The sequence below is a fragment of the Vicugna pacos genome, chromosome 13 (assembly GCF_048564905.1).
Source record: "Vicugna pacos chromosome 13, VicPac4, whole genome shotgun sequence".
NCBI classification, from domain to species: Eukaryota; Metazoa; Chordata; class Mammalia; order Artiodactyla; family Camelidae; genus Vicugna; species Vicugna pacos.
The window spans coordinates 57444759-57463384 of record NC_132999.1 but is presented as its reverse complement, the minus strand read 5'-3'; the positions used below and the strand labels follow the sequence as shown (position 1 = coordinate 57463384).

The window sequence follows — 18626 nt, the reverse complement described above, 5'->3', positions numbered from 1 at the left end:
TCTGCCCCGCACCGCGCTTGCCCTCCTGCCGAGGGCTCAGCACTGGGCTGGCACTGGGCATCGGGTGTGAGCAGAACAGAGCCCCTGCCCTCGTGGAACCGACAGGCTGACTCCATGGCTACATCCTTCTCCAGGAGCTGCGAGGGGATTGTGCCTCTGGGGGAGAGCAGGGAGGGCCCTACACGGAGTGGCCAGCTCACTGTGACCCATCCCCACGTGGGAAACGAGGAAGCTCATTCGTGCTGGGGGCACGCCTGCCTCCGCTGCCATCCACCCCAGTGAGCCTGCTGGGCCCTGGGCTCCCTCTGTGTCACCCACAGACTCCATAGACTCTGTTGTCCTCTCTTCCTGCAGGATGGAGCAGGGCAGGAGTTAAGACTGAGGGTGGGCACTGGAGCTCGACGGTCCACTTCAAACCCTGGCTCTGCCTGTTACTCCGTGTGACCTTGGTCAAGTCATGTAACTCCCGTGCCTCAACTTCCCCATCTGTAAAAGGCGGGTGATGCTGATAGAACCTACTTCAGAGGGTTATTGTGAAAATTAAACTAGTTAAGGCAAGTAAAATGCAGCAGAGCCCGGAGCAGAGACCTTGTGTTTGGAAAGTGTTAGTCAAGGAGTCACTGTCACTGTGATACACAGTGACTACAATGTTACTACCAGTGGGACCTTAGGCTTGCAAAGGCTGGACTTTACAAATCTGCCACTCACTGAGGGACCTCAGAGGGCTCTTGGTCCCCCATTGCCTGTCCATGTGGTCCTTGGATGGTGCCCGACAGTCACAAAAAGTAAGTCTCTTCCTTTCTCTTCCTCCTCTCCCACCCCGACTCTGGGAGCTCACAAAAATTAAGCCAGGAGAGGACTTGTTACAAACTCGGGCTCTTCCCCGGGGCCAAGAGTGGTCGCCTCTCTTCTGCACTGTGTGAATTCCTCCGTGGTCCCTACCACCACATCCTCCTCCGACTTCCTGGATACCACAGCTGAGCCGGCCACAAGACAGACCCATGGAGGCTGCTGTCCACTGGATGGTGGTTTGTTCTAATGAGCTGGTAGATCAGCAGGGAAATCAAAGTCTCTCCTGTGCCAGGTGGCCCTGCCCAGCTGATGCTGCTCCAAGTCTCAACGCAGGTGCAGGGCTGAGCTGTGCTCGCCAGGCCCCAGGCTCTGTCCTTTCCCCTTGGCATGTCTTTTGCCCTCTGTGCATGTTGCCTCCTTGTTACAATGTGGCTGCTGCAGCTCTAACCACAAGTCCACTTTCCAGGCAAGAAGGCAGAGAGGAGGAAAAGCTTTTTTTTCTTAAAGGGCAGTTCTCCTCAGGGACTTTGTCCTATATCTCACCAAACAGAACTGGGTCCCAGAGACAACTCTAGCTGCAAGGGAGGCTGGGAAATGGCATTTTTTGAATGCCGGGCACTCACTGCTCTTGCAAACAAAAGGAGACGCCCTGAAGAGGGGCAAGATCTGCCCCAGCCCCCTTTGCCGCCTGAGTAGGTGTGCCACACCCACCCTTGCCCTTGGAAAGAGGCGGGGCCTGCTGGGAGGGCCGCCCCTGTGGGCAGCATCACTGATAACTGGCAGCTTCCCCTGGGGCAGGAGAGCCACTGTCTCCCCAGCAACGCTTACCTCCGGCTTCTATGGCCAGGAGCTCTGCTGAGTCTGTGGCTTTTTTAGCACCAGGCCCTTTCACCGCTCCCCGCCCCTCAGTGTCGGCAGTGAGATACACAATCAATCTTTCCTTTTTTTTTGTGCTTTGGCACGGGCCAGTACAGTTTCCTCAGAAACGTGGCTCCTCCCCCAGCAGCTCTCCCGCCTCTGGCACTGGGCTCCCTCCTGTCCGTGTGTCTGTGGGGCTGGTGCTGCACTGGGTGCTTAACAGACACCGCTTTCTTCTTTTCCCATTGGTGCCCCTAGACCAGCACTGACCAGGAATTCCGTGCCATGACGGGGTGGTCTCTGTGCGCTTGAAATGTAGCTGGTGCGGCTGAGGAACTGAGTTGTTCGCTGTGACTGATTTATACTTACATAGCCACATGTGCCTGGTGGTGGCCTCACTGAGTGGTGCAGCTGTGGACCAGGGCAGGGACCCCTGTCCCGCCAAGGGCAAAAATGCATAATCTAGAAATGCATGATCTAATAGCATTCACCTAGATTCATGAAGAGTGAGTTTCTTTAAGGGCACTAATATTATGAAGGCCCAGAGAGGGACAGTGACTTGCCCAAAGTCACACAGCAAGGTAGTAATCCCTCTGAGGCAGAAACCCACGTCTTCCAAATCACTGCTTCTGAGGAGTGTGGTTGCTCTCACCTGTGCAGAAGGGAAGGGGAGTTGTGGGCATGAGGGCGCACACAGCACTCCTTGTGCTCATAGCACATTTAAGTGCATGCACGTACGCCTCGTTCCCGTCACTCCCATTTCACAGGTGAGGCCACTGAGGCCCAGGGAGGGGAAGTGCCTGTGACTGGTCCCAGGGCCGGTACATGGGCTCCAGCCTTGTGAGGCTCTCTGTGATTGCAGTCCCGGGTTGTCACCCATCTCTGCCCCTGGAAGATCTAGTCCAGCTGCGGCAGGTGCAGTTAGTAAGTTTGGACAAGCCTCTCTCTTTCCGTGGAGTTGTTTTTCCAGCCCGGTCTCTGAAGCCTTGGCTCCTACAGGTGCCGCACCTGGTATCCCGCCCTCCTGCTTGTTCCGGGCCTGAACTGAGGGGCGGGGCCTAGGTGTCATACGTATCAGCAAGGTGAGCCCAGGAAAAATCTGCCTTTTGCTGCTGTTGGCTCAGGAGAAGGGCACCCAGCCCTAACTTGCTCTCTGCTCTCATCCAAGTGCAGGGTACAGGGGTGTTCTGTGCCTTCACCCCCTTCCTCCTATGAGATGATCTGGCCAGCCCTTTCTCATGATGCCCCACCTAATTGGGTTGGAGGTAGGGTTGCTGAATAAAACACATCCCACACAGTTAAATTTGAATTTCAAATAAGCAAAGAATAAATGTTTAGCATAGGTATGCCCCATGCAATATTTAGGACACACTTATACTTAAAGTTATTTGTTGTTTATCTGAAGTTCAAATTAAACTGTGCACCGGCCAGAGAGGTGGGGATTTTGGTTTGTTTTGCTAAATCTGGCAACCCTAAATAGGTGGCATTTTCCCCATGCAGTGTACCTGGCAACAGAGACCCAGAGAAATGAGAAGTCTTGCTCAAGGTCACAACAAGGCCGTGGTCAGTACTGGATTTGAAGACAGGTCTCTTGGAATTTTCTGCCATCTGCATAGACAGTAAACAGCCTCAGGGGCTTCCTTGGGGCAGTTTGAGGAAGCCCAGACGTCAAGCCCCTAAAATCAAATTAAACAGAAACAACCCTGTCTTCCACTTGCCTGGTAACGTAAATGTAATTGGGGATGCTTAGCAGTCACTCACACCTTAGTGTGAAATAGATGTCTGGTGGCAGTTGAGTGGGAACAAGTGCTGGCAGGATGGGTAATTGGGAAGAACTGATGAAGAAGACTGTCTTAGTCCATTCAGGCCTCTCTAACAAGAATACTGGGTGGTTTAGACACAACAGAAATTTGTTGCTCACAATTCTGGAGACCAGACGTCCAAGATCCAGGCACCAGTTGATTCTGTGTCTGGTGAGGACACTTCTGGTTCATAGACAGCTATCTTTTGGCTGTGTCTTCACATGGTGAAAGGAACCAGGGAGCTAGCTCTCCGCAGTCTCTTTTACAAGAGCACTAGTCCCATTGATGAGGGCCCCACCCTCATGACCTCATCACCCCCCAAAGGCCCCACTTCCAGATACCATCATCACGTCAAGGATTAGGTTTCACATAAGGATTCTTTGGGGACACAAACATTCAGTCCAGGACAAGGGACAAGAATGAAAATTCCAGTCTTGAGTACTGCTAGAGATGGCAGGCCAGGGCTGGAGGCACAGAGTGGTGGTCAGGGTGAAGACCTTTTGTAACCTGACCCAGTCACCTCTCTAGGCTTCCTCCTGCCCTTCCTTACCTCGTGCTGTTCACTGCTCACCCGGGTCCTCTGGCTTTCCAGCCTCCTTGCCTTTGCTCGTGCCGATGCCCCTGCTTACTGCCTCCCACCTCAGTCTTCCAAGGCCCATTTCCAATGTTCTTGTGCCCCGAGCAGATGGACCCCTGCTTTGTATCATGCTAACTTGTGTGTGCCGGCTCTACTCGCTTGAGACTTCTTGAGGCCAAGGGTGTTCCCTTCTTTCTGGACACGCTGCGCCAGGCCTGCCGTCTAGGCGGCCTGCAAATGTTTGTCTGGAATGAGGGCAGGGGAGGGGCAGACCTCGTGCTTTGCAGTTTTGCTAAGAGACTTGGACAGTTCCCAGCCTGCACTTGAGTCCGTCCACGTCAGAGCAGCCAGGAGCTCCCTGGTGGGAGGCCTGCCTCCCCGGGGTGTGCACTGGGGCTCCTTCAACCCGTGTTCACTGTGGGGTCTGACAGCACCAGCCGAGGGCGGGACCCGTCTGTGACACTCACCCGGGGGTCCCCAGTGCCTACAGCAGCAGCTGGCTTGGGGCCACTGCCCCTAAACTCTCACTGGGATGAGGGGCGGGAGGAGCGATGTGTCGTCACACAGTGTCCAGGGCATGTGAGGCCCCTCAGTGGATGAGACGGAGCAGGATGACAGGCCCGCTCCTGGGGAGCTGTGCCCGCGGGGCGTGCGGTGGTGGGTCTCCCACGTGAACGAGGGCTGTGGGGTGGGTTGTCCAAAGTGCTGCTCTGTTGGGCCGTGGGTGGGGGCCGCTTCCAGTCTCTGGACAGCAGGGCCGAGACCGCCAACAGGAAGGATTGTGTGAAGAAGGGAAGGAAGCTTGCTGGCGGCCCTGAGGTGGGATGAGTCGAGCACCTTCCAGGACTGAAAAGTCCCCCCAGGTGGCCTGCGGGGGCCTCACATGGGGCAGTCAGGCAGCTGACAGGCAGCCAGGGAGGGTGTTCAGCTCAGGAGTCGGCAGCGTGTGCGCTGCATCTTCAAGGGGCCTCAGGCTTCTGTGGGGATATTGGATGAAGGTTAAGGAGGAGCTGGGAAGGCGGGGAGGCCTCCTGTCATGCAGGTGGCAGCCGGACCCGGGTGGCCTCAAGGTGGTGGTAAGAGGAGGGCAAGGGGAAAGGGACCAGAGTCACGCCACCTTTTCCCAGGCCTCCAGGGGTGGAGGGACCCTCGCTCTGCTCCCCCTGCCCGTCCCTCCACCCCTGAACCTGGCTCTGCTGTCAGGTCCTGGATCTTCGAGGAGTGCAGATTGTAACCTCTAAGAGGGTCAGGCGCCTGGGGAGACGGCCTCCCCCGCCTCACCAGTAAGGAGCACTTGCTGTGAACCCTGAGCACATCCCGTGGACCAGGCCCCGTGTGAGGAGGGCCACCTCCTGTGTCTCCTTGGAGCCTCCCAATCCAAGGAGGATTAGACCCATTTTACAGAAGGGGCGTCTGAGGCTCAGAAGGGAAGGGGCTTGCTCATCCCACACTCCGGGTCAGTGAGGGAGCCAGACCGGGGACCCAGGGACTGGGAAGCTGTGCTGCAGTCATGCCCCTCTGTGACCCTCACAGGCGAGGACTGCAACCCCACCCTGACCTGTGGCAGCAGGAGGCAGGGTGGTGTGGGGTGGAGGCTGTGTCACAGTGAGGCAGCGGCCACAGGAGGAACAGGGAAAGGGCATTGCAGGGGGTGGGCCCTGCACGGGCAAAGTCCCAGAGGCTTTGACGTCACAGAAAGAGGGACCAGCGTGGTGGGAGGGTGGGGCAGCGGGAGAGGGTGATTTGTGACCGTAGTGATGGAAGTCCAGACCAGATGCTCCTGGGCCTGCTTCCCTGAACATCTCAGAAGCCCCTTCAGTTGGTCTCTGAGCCAGGTAACTGTCTAGGCCTGGGTGTGCTCTGTCCTGCGTCACTGTCGCATCGAGTGTCCCTGGAGTCGACCAGGTCTGGGTTCAAATCCCACATCTGCTCCCTGCTAACCATAACGTTGGGAAGTTTATCTCTCCGAGCCTCAACTTCCTAATCTGTGAAATGGGGGTGAAGCCTCGTGCCTCTGGAGGTTTGGGTAGGATTTAATGAGGTCAAACAGATAAAGCGTCACTCGGCGTGCTGCTGGCTCGGGGTTACGGTATTGACCCCTACCAGCCTCCACCTCACTCCTGCCCCCCCGAGGGAGGGAGACCGCCGGCCATAGAAGTGGATGCTCTGGGCGCAGCCACGGCAGCAGTGGTGCCCTAGAGAGTGTGGCGGGATGCAGGGAGTGGGGTTGGGGGCGTCCCACCAGTGTGCTCTGCAGACTGTGGTTGGGGCCCAGGACCAGGGCGGGGGCTCCTTGCAATAAGATGATTTAGAGGTTTTCTTCCTGCACATAGTAGAAAAGACCCTCAGTGCACAGCAAACAGGAAAAGCCAAAGCACCTTTGAACTGTCTCCAGAAAAGCGAGCGCAAGCCAGCGTCCCCTGGTCCCTGCTCTAACCGCGTGTCCTTCTCCCCTAGCGCTCCTGCGGGAGGAAGTGTCTCGACTCCAGGAAGAAGTTCACCTTCTCCGGCAGATGAAGGAGATGTTGATGAAGGACCTGGAGGAGTCGCAGGGTGGCAAGTCCTCCGAGGTCCTCTCGGCCACCGAGCTCAGGGTCCAGCTGGCCCAGAAGGAGCAGGAGCTAGCCAGAGCCAAAGAAGCATTGCAGGGTGAGTGACCAGTCGGCGATGACTCCCTCCCCTCTCTCTCTTGGGGCTCAGCTGGGGCCACAAAGGCCTCCGGGAACCAGGGTCCTGCCTCTGCAGAGGGAGTGGTGTGGACAAGGGAGTCTCCCAGCACCGAGCCCCCCAGCCCAGGCTGCCCATCTCTTTTGGAATGAAATCCCACGTCTTGCTGAGTTGGGGACAAATGTCATTCCCTCCTGCAGTCTGACCACCTCCCGTTCTCTGTCATGGCCAGTCATGGGGCGCCTCCCTTCAATACGTGAATGGCAGGTTGGCATCTTTGCTGAACCAGGATGCTGACCCAAGCAGCTGTATCACCTCTTTCCCAAGCAACCCTCAGGGTCCTGCAGTGCCTCCCCTCACAGGACAGTGTGGAGGTGCTGGGTTTTCTGCTGGAGGACACGTCTGTCCCCCTGTTTCACTCATGTGCACCATGGTGTGCTCTCCAGGGGGACCTTGGGCCTCTTCTCATGTTGCTTGGTCTGGAGGAACTCCCTGCTAAGAAGTGCAGTGTCCAGCCCCTGAGTTACGGTCGGGGTAGAGGGGGCGGGTTGCAGGGGTGAGGAGTTGGGAGAGAAACTGCTTTAGGAGACAAAACCAGGGGGCCCACGTGTTCAGCTGCTCTCCTTAGAGCTGGGCTGGGATCCGGGTGGCTCACATTCCCATCTCTCCTAGGAGCCACCTGCTCATACGTTGTGTTTCAAAAGGGTATTTGAGAAAGGCTGGAAGCCATCTCCTGACAGTGCCCGGAGAACTCCGGCCTGATACATTGGGGGAGAAAATAGTTTTGAGGGTCTGCTTTGATCTCTTGAGCCCCTCTTAGCATCTTTGATTCTTCAGGGAGGGCAGGGAGGAAGGTGATAAACCTTGGCAACCTCCTCTCCACTCACCGTCTGCTGGAATGGTAAATATTCTGAAGACTCTGTTTCTGAAGCCAAAGCAGGTTTATTATGTAGGTTGCTTTGGGGCTGCTGTCACAAAGACCCCAAAACAGAGTGGCTTAAAGAATCTATTTGTCTCTCTCCTGTAACCATCCCCAGGGGGCCATTTCAGGCTGATGGGCATCTCTGGGCATCTTTGGCCTGTGAGAGACCCAGAGAAAGATCCGAAATTCAGGGCCAGAGATTCCCTATGGCAACGGCGTGACCTTGCAGCTGCGCGTGGCCTTGCAGCTGCGCGTGGCCGCAGGGACTGCTGGGAAATGTAGTTTCTATCTGGACTGGAGGTGACGGGAGAGTGGATTTTGCTGGGCAGTGAGTTGGCTCTGTGATCGTGGACTTCCCTGACCAGAGGTGTGACAGGAGCGTCAGAACACTCACACACGAGCTGAACCGGCTGTCTGTCCAGCCACCCACTAACCACCCCCCAGGAAGCCTGGGAAGTCGTCGAGCCCTCACCCAGGTGTCACAGCCCCTTCATGCATTCTTGGCAATACATTTTACTCTTAAAGGCAGGTGGACACTTTGTTTCCGCTGGGGCCACTCAGGCAGTGTTCTGGGTGGTCTCTTCAGGCTGTCGCGGGCAGATGACGTGGTTTATGGTCCAGCTGACGCCGCATGATCAGAAGTCACCATGCCAAGCATGCACGCTCTCTCTGCACAACCTCCCAGCCGTCTAGGCAGATCTCTGCGAGCCGCCCTCGACTCCCAGCTTCCCAGGAGCCTCGTAGCGTCTCCACCCTTCTCAGGAAGGAGACCCGGGTCTCGGGAATCTCCCACGAGGAAGTGTCGCTGGGCCTGGGGCCCTGTGACCTGACGTTCTTTGGTCTCGCCAAGCTTCGTGATCGGAGAGTCAGGGCTGCCCCAGGAAGCAGCCAAATGCTGTCTCAATAAGTACCTCCTTTGCTGGTGTTTATTCCAGGACAGAGAAGCCTGCCTCCCATGTCCCCGGCCAGGGAAAGAACTCTCACCCGTACACCCCATTCTGGACCTGTGAGGTGGAGGAGTGCCTTCTCTGCTGCTCCTGGAACAGATAGCCCCCTGTCTCCAGACCTCAGCGTCCTGTTCTGAGCGATGGGACAGTAACGGTGAATTACACGAGGTCACGCCTGTGAAGGCTGTTACCGCGAGGGGCATCCTGCTGTTTCGCCCACGGGGCACAGAGCCGTGCAGGCACTTCTTCCTAGCTGTGTGCTGTACCGTTTCTTGTGCATCACCAAAGGTCTTCAGGGCCTTGCTCAGGGTCCCAGAGATCCCCCCGATGGGGGAGCTCCTTTGTGAGAGCAATAATCTCATCAGTGAGGACTTGTCAGCTTTTGTTAAAGGAAGGCTGTGTTAAGCACCTACTGTGTGCCAGCACCGTTCCAAGCACTTAGTCTACCATTTACCCAGCCCTGTTAGAAGGTATTAACCCCTTTGACAGATGGAGGCTGCCGAATGAAGTTCAGGGATGTTAAGTAACTTGGCCAGGTTGACAGCTTTTTAACAGCAGAGTCCAAAACTTTTTTCATTGCATCAAACACCTCATCTTCCCTCTGGATGAGGTCACTAGGGACAAAGTCAGCCTGCACAAGAGAGATGGGAGTCCCTTCTAGCTCAGTAATGGGGACAGCAGACTCCGGAATCTGATCTGGACTTGAATCCCAGCTCTGTGACTTACTAGCTGTGTGACTTGAGGTGAATTCCTTAACCTCTCTGAACCAGAGTTCCTTTGCAGAGGGTAACAATAACAGTACCTGTTTTCCTTATAACTGGGGCTAATGACTGTAGCTACTTTACAGAGTTGTCATGAGAATTAAACAAGATACAAAGTGTTTGGCCCAGTGCCAAGTGCCATGAGTGCAAATACTTAGTGATTATCAGATGAGAGGGGGCCTGGCAGACCTCCCTGGGTCTGCTTAGAGATGTGGGTCACCTGGTTCCCATTCGGGGTTGCCCCGACCTTAGACCCCCTGAGCCCATCTAAGCTCAAGGGAGCAGCATTCCCAAAAAGCAAGGAGGAGGGCACCTTCATGGGCCTCGAACTTCCTGCCTGGCGGTCTACAGAGTCATAAATAAGACACTTCCTCCCCAGCCACAGCGTGTGGTGAGTAAATTGCAGACAGATGTGAGCAGAAGGAGGCTGGGGCATGAAAAGGGATTTATATGCCCATAATGAGAAGGATGAGAATAAATGTATAAGCCGGGTGAGTGGCAGATGTTGGGTGACACTTGCTAGCACCCCTGCGGTGGGAAAATGCAGAGCCCCCAAAGGCTTCCACTCTGGCGGGTCCCCACCCTCCCACCATCAGTCTTTGGTTTGGGGTTGGTTGAAACTGGGATTTTTCAGCACGTGAAAGGATTAGGAACCCAAGCAAACACCCGAAACATCAGTCCGTGGTTCCAACATCAAAGCAATGAAAAGAATCAAGTCCAGGGAGAAGAGGGATTTAGAAGGTTCCTTAGTTTCTGTGGGGAAGAGTCTGGGGACGTGTGGTTCATGATTTGGGTCTCATCGTGAGTTTAAAGACAGAAGCCCTGAATGATTGTTTCATAACGAATGGTGTCGTTGCATGTATAAACTTACCCCAGAGTCCCAGGGTGACCCCCAGCCCTACACGTGTAATGAGCTTGTTGCCACGGGACCCTTTTGGGGTGTCTTGATTTCCCCAGGCCCCCTCAGTTTCACTGATCGCTCTGGGAATCAGGGCATTACAGAAACAATGATTGTGAAAATTTGCTTCTTCCCATTTTTAATCACTTAACGGCATGTCGAGTGTGTTGAGCATTTTCCCACAACAATAAAGACTCCTTGAAAACATAATCTTTAATGACTGCGTAATGTTCTACCAAATGGAGGCACCATAATTTATTTAGCCACTTTCCTATTATTGGACATTTAAGTTGTTTCCAGTTGTTTCGTTTCTTTCTTGCTGTTATGTGAACACTACACATTAAGGTCTGTGTAAATCTGTGAGTTTTTTAGGACAGCGTGTCCCAAAATTTCCGGTCTCTGAACCACTTTACCCTCTTATAAAACTGATGACTCCAAGGAGCTTAGTTTATAAAGTTTAGATCTATTAATATTTACTATTTTAGAAAGTAAACTCGAAAACATGTCTAAATCTTCAACAATTGATTTTAAAATAACAGGAATAAACCCATTACAGATTGGCATTATTTTTAATGGGAAAAAAAACCCTGTATTTTCCCCAACAATAAGATTTGATTGAGGGGAAAAAAACAGCATAGTTTCACAATTTTGCAAAAACTTTTTAATGTCTGACTTGACTGCTGAGTTCTCGTATCTGCTCTGTCAGTCAGGCTGCTGTGATTTGGTTGAAAATCTAGCATCGCACAGATATGTAGTTGGAAGAGGGAGGAGTGTATTAATTGCCTTATTACATAACCATGGATATTTTTCTTGGACTCCATACTAAAACTCACCAAGTGGTAGTTTCTTAGAGGTTTGCTGCCATGTGGAATCTGAAACCTCGTCCAGTGAAGGTTTTGTGTTCTGTTAGGTTGGACAAAACCTTTGGTCTAACTGGCACTTTGAATGGATATTGTGCCCACACATGATTTCTTACATCTAACATGGCTCGCTTGGGACATATTGATTCACTGAATTATGTGAATCCTCCAAATGTTGACATATTTCATTAATCCAACATCCAGAAGTCACATTTGTCAACCTCACCACCAATCTCATTAGAAAGCCTTTGAGTCTTGAGAAGTTGGTGAAGTCATAGTGGCAGGTCAGGGTTGCCCAAATTCTGATTTTTGCTCAAACGTTCAAGTTTTATCCCTCGCACCAAGCACTGTCACTTGTTTTCCTAGAAGTAACAGGCTCACTTCCTTCACTTGTTAACTGAGTTCAGTAATTTGCCAGATCCCACGGTTTGTATTTCAGTCATTCTTTCAAGTACAAATGGTGTATTACGAAAAAGTGGCTTGTTTAGCTAGCAACTCAGACAGTTGCAGGAGTGATCTTCCTCGAGGTAGCCACGATACTTCGGTATGCAGCGGAAGAGTTTTAAGTGTACCTCCCATTTTATTAAAAGATATGTACTTGGTGATCAAGTTTTAAAGGAGCTTGTTATTTTTACCGCTTCATCAAGGATATTCTTAAGTAAAGCTGCCCCCCTTTTTTTCGACTATGAGTGCATTGTGTAAAGGACATAATGACTGCTGATATGGCTTGATGCCACTGCTGTGATTTCTGCTGAGATACTAGCATTCTACCCAGCATTGCTTTGGACCAATAGAGCAAATACTGACACAGTTTTTTTTTAAAGGCAAATAGCATTCGAGTTACTATGAAAATAATTTTCCTCTTAGAGCCCTTGAAATGTAATCGGTGGTGACTGTGGTGGTGACAGCTAGCGTTTTTGAGCACTCTTTATATGCCTCACACTTCAGCTCATTCAGTCTTCACAACTGGCATGTGAGGTGGGCTATGAATGTGCCAAGATTACACAGCAGTGCCTGGTTGGGGCAGGTTCAGACTTCAGCAAGGCAGTTCTGGAGCCCTTGGGTGATGCTGGCAGGGACAGAGAGGGTATTACTGCAAGGGAAATAGCTTGGGCAAAGGCAGGAAGGCCAGCCTGTGTATGGGGGTGGGAAAGGAATCCCCCTACGGAGGCTTTGCAGTGGGGGAAGGTGGGAGACAATCATGGTGAACTTCAAAGGGCTGTACCCTGAAGTTTAGGGACCATGAGGTTTCGAGCAGGAGGAAGCAATATGACGAGTAGGGTGTTTAAGATGTCCCCATTTCCCTTTCCCACCCTCTCCTTGCCTTTGCAGCCTTGTCTCTCTCCTAGCACGTGGATGTACATGTTGTTTCCTGGATATGGGTCCTCTCCCTTCTCTGCCCTCTGGGTCTTTGCATTCTTCTTCCTTCTCCCCCATCCTCCCTTCTGATGATCACTCTTCCTCCAAATCCTGATTTAGGCTCTGCTTCCTCCAGAAACCTTTCTGGACCATCTCCACTTGATGGATTCAGGGCCTGTGGTTGGCAGGATCCTACCCCTTCACCCCCAAGATGTCTACATCCTAACATCTAGAGCATGTGAATAAGGTAGGTTACATGGCAAAAGAGAACTAAGGTTGTTAATCAGATGTCTTAAGATGGGGGATTACCTGGTGGGCCCAGTGAATCCCAGGGGTCCTTCAAAGTGGAAGAGGAGGCAGACGAGTCAGAGTCAGAGAAGGTGATGTGACCCCAGAACGGAGGCTGGAGATTCAGCATGAGGACTCAACCCACCATTGCAGGTGTTGAAGATGGAGGAAGGGGCCATGAGCCGAGGAATGTGTGTGGCCTCTAGAGGCTGGAAAAGACAGAGACAGAGTCTCCCCTACAACCTCCAGAAGGATTGCAGTCCTGCCCACGTCTTGATCTTAGCCTCCTGAAACCCATTTCAGGCTTTTGACCTCCAGAATGATATGATACTAAATTTATATCGTGGGAAGTACTAAATGTGTGGTAATTTGTTACAGCAAGGAGGAAGAAATTCATAAGGGCCCTTCCTCCCTGGACTTCACAGCCCTCGGTGCCGACCTCCCTCAGGACTCAGCACACGTGGGGGATGTTTGTGTCCTGTCGGGCTTGCCACTCGCCAGGCTCCTCCTGCAGGCACGGTACCCAGTGCAGAGCCAGCCTCGTTACCCCAACAAAGCCGATGGCTGGTGAGCGCGGCATAGAGGAAGCGATGCCCAAGTTTCGTCTCTTTAGCACAAGAAATAAGGCCTGTCGGGGCCTTTTCGCTGCCTCAGAATGAGTCACCTGCCCTCCAGTGAGCTCGTGGAAGGAACTGAGCCTTATTATTTAATTTGCTCGTTCAACAAATGTTCCCTGAAAGCTTCCCCCACAGTAGAACCCGTGCCTGCGGCTCAGACAGTTCAGAGGCAGATCAGGCCCAGGCCCTGCTCGGAACCCAGTGACACACCTGAAACCCACAGCATAGTCAGTGCTAGTGGGTTGAATAACATATTTTTTAATGACCGACCAGGCCTGCCGACAAGAATCTCTGCCACAGATACTCTGCTTGAAGAGTTCTGGGCTGCAGAGAATGTCTTAGGCCTTGAGCAGCAGGGGACACCAGTGTCCTTTATGTTCCCAGCAGGTGTGGCCATGCCCCGGCTGCCTTTGCAGGTGTAACCAGGCCTGTAGACAGTGGGGAAGTAGGTGGCCCGAGTGGCTGTTGAATAGGACGATGTGTCGCCGAGGCTGGAGTGGCTCTGCCCACCTGCTTTCTTACACACACATCCTTGTCTCCAGCGCTGTGTGGGTTTGAAAAGCAACTTCATGTTTCCTGTTTCCCTTCCCACATCTGCACTCCACTCTTTGTCTCACCCCTTCCATCAAAGACTTGTTCATCTTCTGGGCAGCCTGTCACCTGGGTGGAATTCATGTGCTTCTCTAAGACGTACACAGAAGCTACCACTGTTTCTTAGGCCATCTAGCCTGACATCCAGAGCCAGCCCCTCTGTCCCACAGCCCTGAGGTCGAAGACTCGGAGCTGGAACATCTTAGAATTTGGTGGAAGTGTCCGGAGAGTTTTAACTCTACTGACAGAACATCTTCCTAATATGCTACCGACTGCTTTTAACCATTAACATTCACCTTGAAGTCTTAGACTCCAAATTCGATCCAGATGAAAGAAAGGTTCAGAATTTCTGCTGTTCTGTTGCACGGGCTGTGTGACTCTGGCAGGTTAGCCGCTTCACATGGGTGCTGGGTTCCCAAAAAAGAGCACATACCCTAATGCCCATGTTTTTTAATAAATGTTTTCTCTGGAGTACTTTGAGATTTCCAGAGAAGTTGCAGGGTCCCAGTATGTCCAGCTCCCCTATCCGCTGCATCTTAGATACTGCAGCACGTCACACGGTTGCTTTTCAAACCACCTCTTGTATCATGCCTACTGGTGTCTCGTTGGCTAGAGCAAGTCACATGACAAGCCCTGCGTCACGTGGATGGAGACTCCGCAAGGCTGCGGTTCCAGGGAGGCAGGGCTCGTTGGCGGCCCTGACTGTGGATCTACCACTGAGCGCATTTTAATAGAATCGTGCAGAGTCTGATTAGTGTCTGGGATTCTGGTGACTGACAACACGTGGCGTCAACTTTGTCTGTTTTGACTCCTTTGATTTTTGTAGGTTTTTGTAACTAAGTGACTGCTGTCCTCTCTCCTTGCCCTCATCCGGGGATTTTCCCACTGGCCCCTTGACTCTATGAGATGGAAAGGCAGTCTATCCAGTCTCCTCCCCCTGGGACCCCTTTGTCACCCTCCCTGCTGCCCAGGCCAGAATCTGCCCCACAGCGTCCTGAACAAGTGCTCCTCTGGGGTCTCCTTCAATGCTTTGGGTCCAGTTCTCGGTAGAGCCCACTGTGTATTAATGTTCTGATTATGGCCGTCTTCTGTGTATCCTGAGAAAAAGGAAATACACAGACACCCTCCAGGACTCATGCAACACAAATCTGACACTTATTTTGGAAGCAGGTACCAGCGCCCAATCTCTCTTCCCTATTCAGAAAATAACCTTATACACCCATTTTGTAGTTGGGATGACTGAGGGGTGAGCCCATAGTAAATCGCTTTTGAGCAGTAATCATCCCAGCTGACATTTATTTAGCACTTGGACTATGCTGGGCACTCTCACTGCTTCGCCTGCATGAGCTCACCAACCCTTGTTAGGTGCGCGGTGTTAATTAGCCTCAGTTTCCCCATCTACAAAGTGGGGGTGAAAGAGGTTAAGGATTTTTCTAGTCTCCTGGCCAGTAGACTTTCGAGTCATGACTTGATCTCCAATGACTCTGATTTCTAGACCTCTGTTCTTAGCAGATACTCCTTTGATGGTGGGGGTCTTAGGGGTGGTCCTAGCAGGGGAGAGGAGGGGAGTGAAGTGGGGACGAGAGGAGAAGGAGGAACAGATCTGGATCTGGAAGCACAGCGTTCCTGGGTGTCGCTCAGGGGCACCTTGAGGCCCCGGGATTTGTGTATTTGTTCCTAGTTGAGAGTTGTCACAGAGAGTAAAGGCTTCAAGGCTAGTCTCTCACACACCAACCGGGAACTTCTGTCCCCAGCCTGCTCTCCCTCCACCGCTCAGTGAACACACTTCAGCCCCGGGAGACGCCAGTGGCCTCAGCCACCAGATTTACGGTGTGAGCCAGGCCTGCAGACCTCGGGCCGCTGCTTTTAGTTAAGCCCCACTCCCTTCCCGGGAAGGGTCTGAGATTGACTGGCTGAGAGAAGGGGAACAGAGTTCCGTGCAAGAGAAGCCAGGCTCTCGAGCTGCCTTTCAAAAGACATCGCCCGAGACCGTGTTTGGCGCCGTGTTTGGCGCCGTGGCCTCCATCTCTGTGCAGGCCCACCTTACCGGAGTGGGGTCAGGACGTGGCCCTGAGTCGGTGGCGGGGAAGTGAAAGCCACACTGGCCTCCATCCTGGGAGAGGAGCTTTGGCCTGAGCCAGGCCGGGTGGGAGGCGGTGGCAGTGGGCTCTTCAGAGCTGGTCCTCATTCTGCGGTGGCCGTGCTCGGCTGGGATGGGCTCTGGTCCGAGGCGGCTGTGGACACAGGGTCAAGTCTGACAGGGGGTCTTGGCTGTGACTCTCCTCAGCCCTGACTGGCTCCCCGGGGGATGCTGTCCCGGCCTCAGACAGGGCTCTGGGGGTGAGCTTCCTTCCCAGGAGAGCCCTGGGGATGGTCAGATGGGAAAGGGGGAAGCAGGGCTTTGTGGGCCTCGAGTGGCATGTTTGGTGGCGGGTGGGGAGCAGGGGCAGCACCGTTTCACGCACATGTAGCCAGTCTGCTCGGGGACCTCTTGGGTCAGCCCTGTGCTGAGCCCCCCACACACCTTATCTTCCCTTCTGAGAACAAGTCCACGATGCAGGTGGAGTTAGCCTGACTTGACAGTTGCAGAAACTGAGGTTCCAAGAGGCTCACACAGCTTTCAGGTCTCTGTATTTGAACTTGAAGTCTCACGCCTGACACGGATCCCTTACTGCACCAGCCTTCGTTTCTGACCAGTGGAAATGTCTTCAGTGTTGACGAAACCTTACCTGGAACTGCACTCACTTATTCATTCAGCAAACACTTGCTGAGGTCCTGCTATTTGTCAGACATCGTTCTGGGCCCTTGGGGTGTATCTTTGAGCAAAATAGACAGACGGTCTGCTTCTCACGGATCATATATTCTGGAAGGGGTGCTAATTACTGTGGCTGTGGAACAAACAGCCCCCAGATCTTACTGGCTCAAAACAGCCAGCATTTTCCTAATTGTTTAATGATTTTGTGTGTCAGGGGCTTGGTGGGGCTCCGCTGGGTGCTTCTTCAGTTCCACGTGGTGTGGGGGCTCGGGGAGGTGGTCCCACAGTGAGGGGTTCTTCCACTGGAAGGTCCAAGACAGCCTCACTCCCATGTCTGGCGCCTTTGTGGGGTGTCTGGCCTCAGCTGGACTGACACCCACTTGTGGCCTCTCCAGCGTGGTAGTCTGATCTCCTGCAGAGGCTCGGGGAGCCCACAGAAAGGGTTCCAGGAAATCAAGGAGCAAGCTGTAAGGCTTCCTGGTCTCTGACGTCACTTAGCGTCACTTCTGCCTCTTTCTCTTGGTGGCAGGCGGGCCACAAGGCCAGCCAGACTCCACCCCAGAAAAAGCACATACGGAGGTATTACTGTGTCCCTCTTTGCAAAAATGCCACCTGCCACACAGGGGAGGGAGGAGGCCAACCACAAACAGGGAACATGGAAAACTAAATCATGTGTTGGAAGACTGTAAGCACGACAGGGACCTAGAACTTTTACAGTGAATGAGGCAGAACACAGCCTTTCCTCTCCCCGGTCTTCACTCACCTAGGAAATACACATCCACACAAAGACTTGTACACAAATGGTCATAGCAGCTTTCTTCGTAACAGCCCAAACCTGGAAGCCACCCAGAAGTCCATCGACAGCTGAATAAGTGAACAGACTGGTACGTCCTGCAAGGGAATCCTACTCAGCGATAAAGCAACGAACTCTTGAGATGTTCAGCATCCCACATGGTGGATCTCAAAATAATTATGCTGAGTGACAGAGTCTAGAAAGAAAATAGTGTATCCTCTGAGCTCTAGAAAACGAAAACTAATCTATAGGGACAGAAAGGTCAGGGGTGGCCTGGGGGTGGGAGGAGGGGCAGGAGTGCAACTTTCAAAGGAGAAGAGGAAACTTGTGGGGTGATGGGTGCGCTTCTGTCTTGATCGTGGTGATAGTTTTACAGGTGTTCACATATGCCAGGTTGTATCAGATGGTACCCATCACATATTTTCAGTTTGTTGTATGTCGCTTGTTATCAATAAAGGTGTTTTCAGAAGAGGATGTGGTGCCTCAGGAATCCTGGCTACAGGGCATTCCGGAGTGGGGAGCATTCAGTCCCCCTCAGGCCACACTCAGGCGGCCTCTGGCTTAGCCTTCATGCTGGCCTCAGCGGATCACAGAGGGGACCCAGCCCCAGGTGGGCAGAGCCCTGTCCTGTTGGGGACCCAGTGCCCAGGGCCCCTGGGCTCCAGACAAAGACAGAGCCCAGCAAGATTCCAAGCTGCACGTGCCGTAGCCGGGGCGTCTAGGCCAGCTCTTTAAATAGCTGCAAACACACGGGCTGACCAGCGGCGGTGACAGAGGCTGCTAACAACCAGGCGAGTTTTGTGCCCAGAGTCTTATATGGGGGCACAGAAGGAGAAGAAGCATTTTTTGGGCACTGAGCTCAACACTCAGAACAGTTTAGAAAGGAGCAACCTCTTTTCTAGGGAAAGGGAAAAGATGCAGGTTGAAGTCCAATGGCTCCATAACATTTTAAAAATTAATACTTAACATTTAATGTATAGGTAATTAATACCATTTGTATGTATTTATTGAATATTTCTATGGGCCTGGACTGCATGGGCTATAAATCCCATGAATTATCTCGGATAAGCCTCCCCATTTTTCAAATGAGAAGACTGAGAGACAGAGAGGCAGCTGCTGAGTGTGGAAGTGAAGCCAAG

General features: G+C 52.9%; 1 protein-coding gene across 5 annotated transcripts in view; it reads left to right on the top strand.

Moving 5' to 3' along the window:
• KAZN (kazrin, periplakin interacting protein) overlaps positions 1-18626 on the top strand; it is a 993570-nt gene that overhangs the window by 882188 nt on the left and 92756 nt on the right. For all 5 annotated transcript variants that reach the window (XM_072975380.1, XM_072975379.1, XM_072975376.1 and 2 more), the window contains one exon: positions 6487-6678. In XM_072975380.1, the coding sequence (XP_072831481.1) occupies positions 6487-6678 (192 nt within the window). The remainder of the gene's footprint in view (positions 1-6486; positions 6679-18626) is intronic.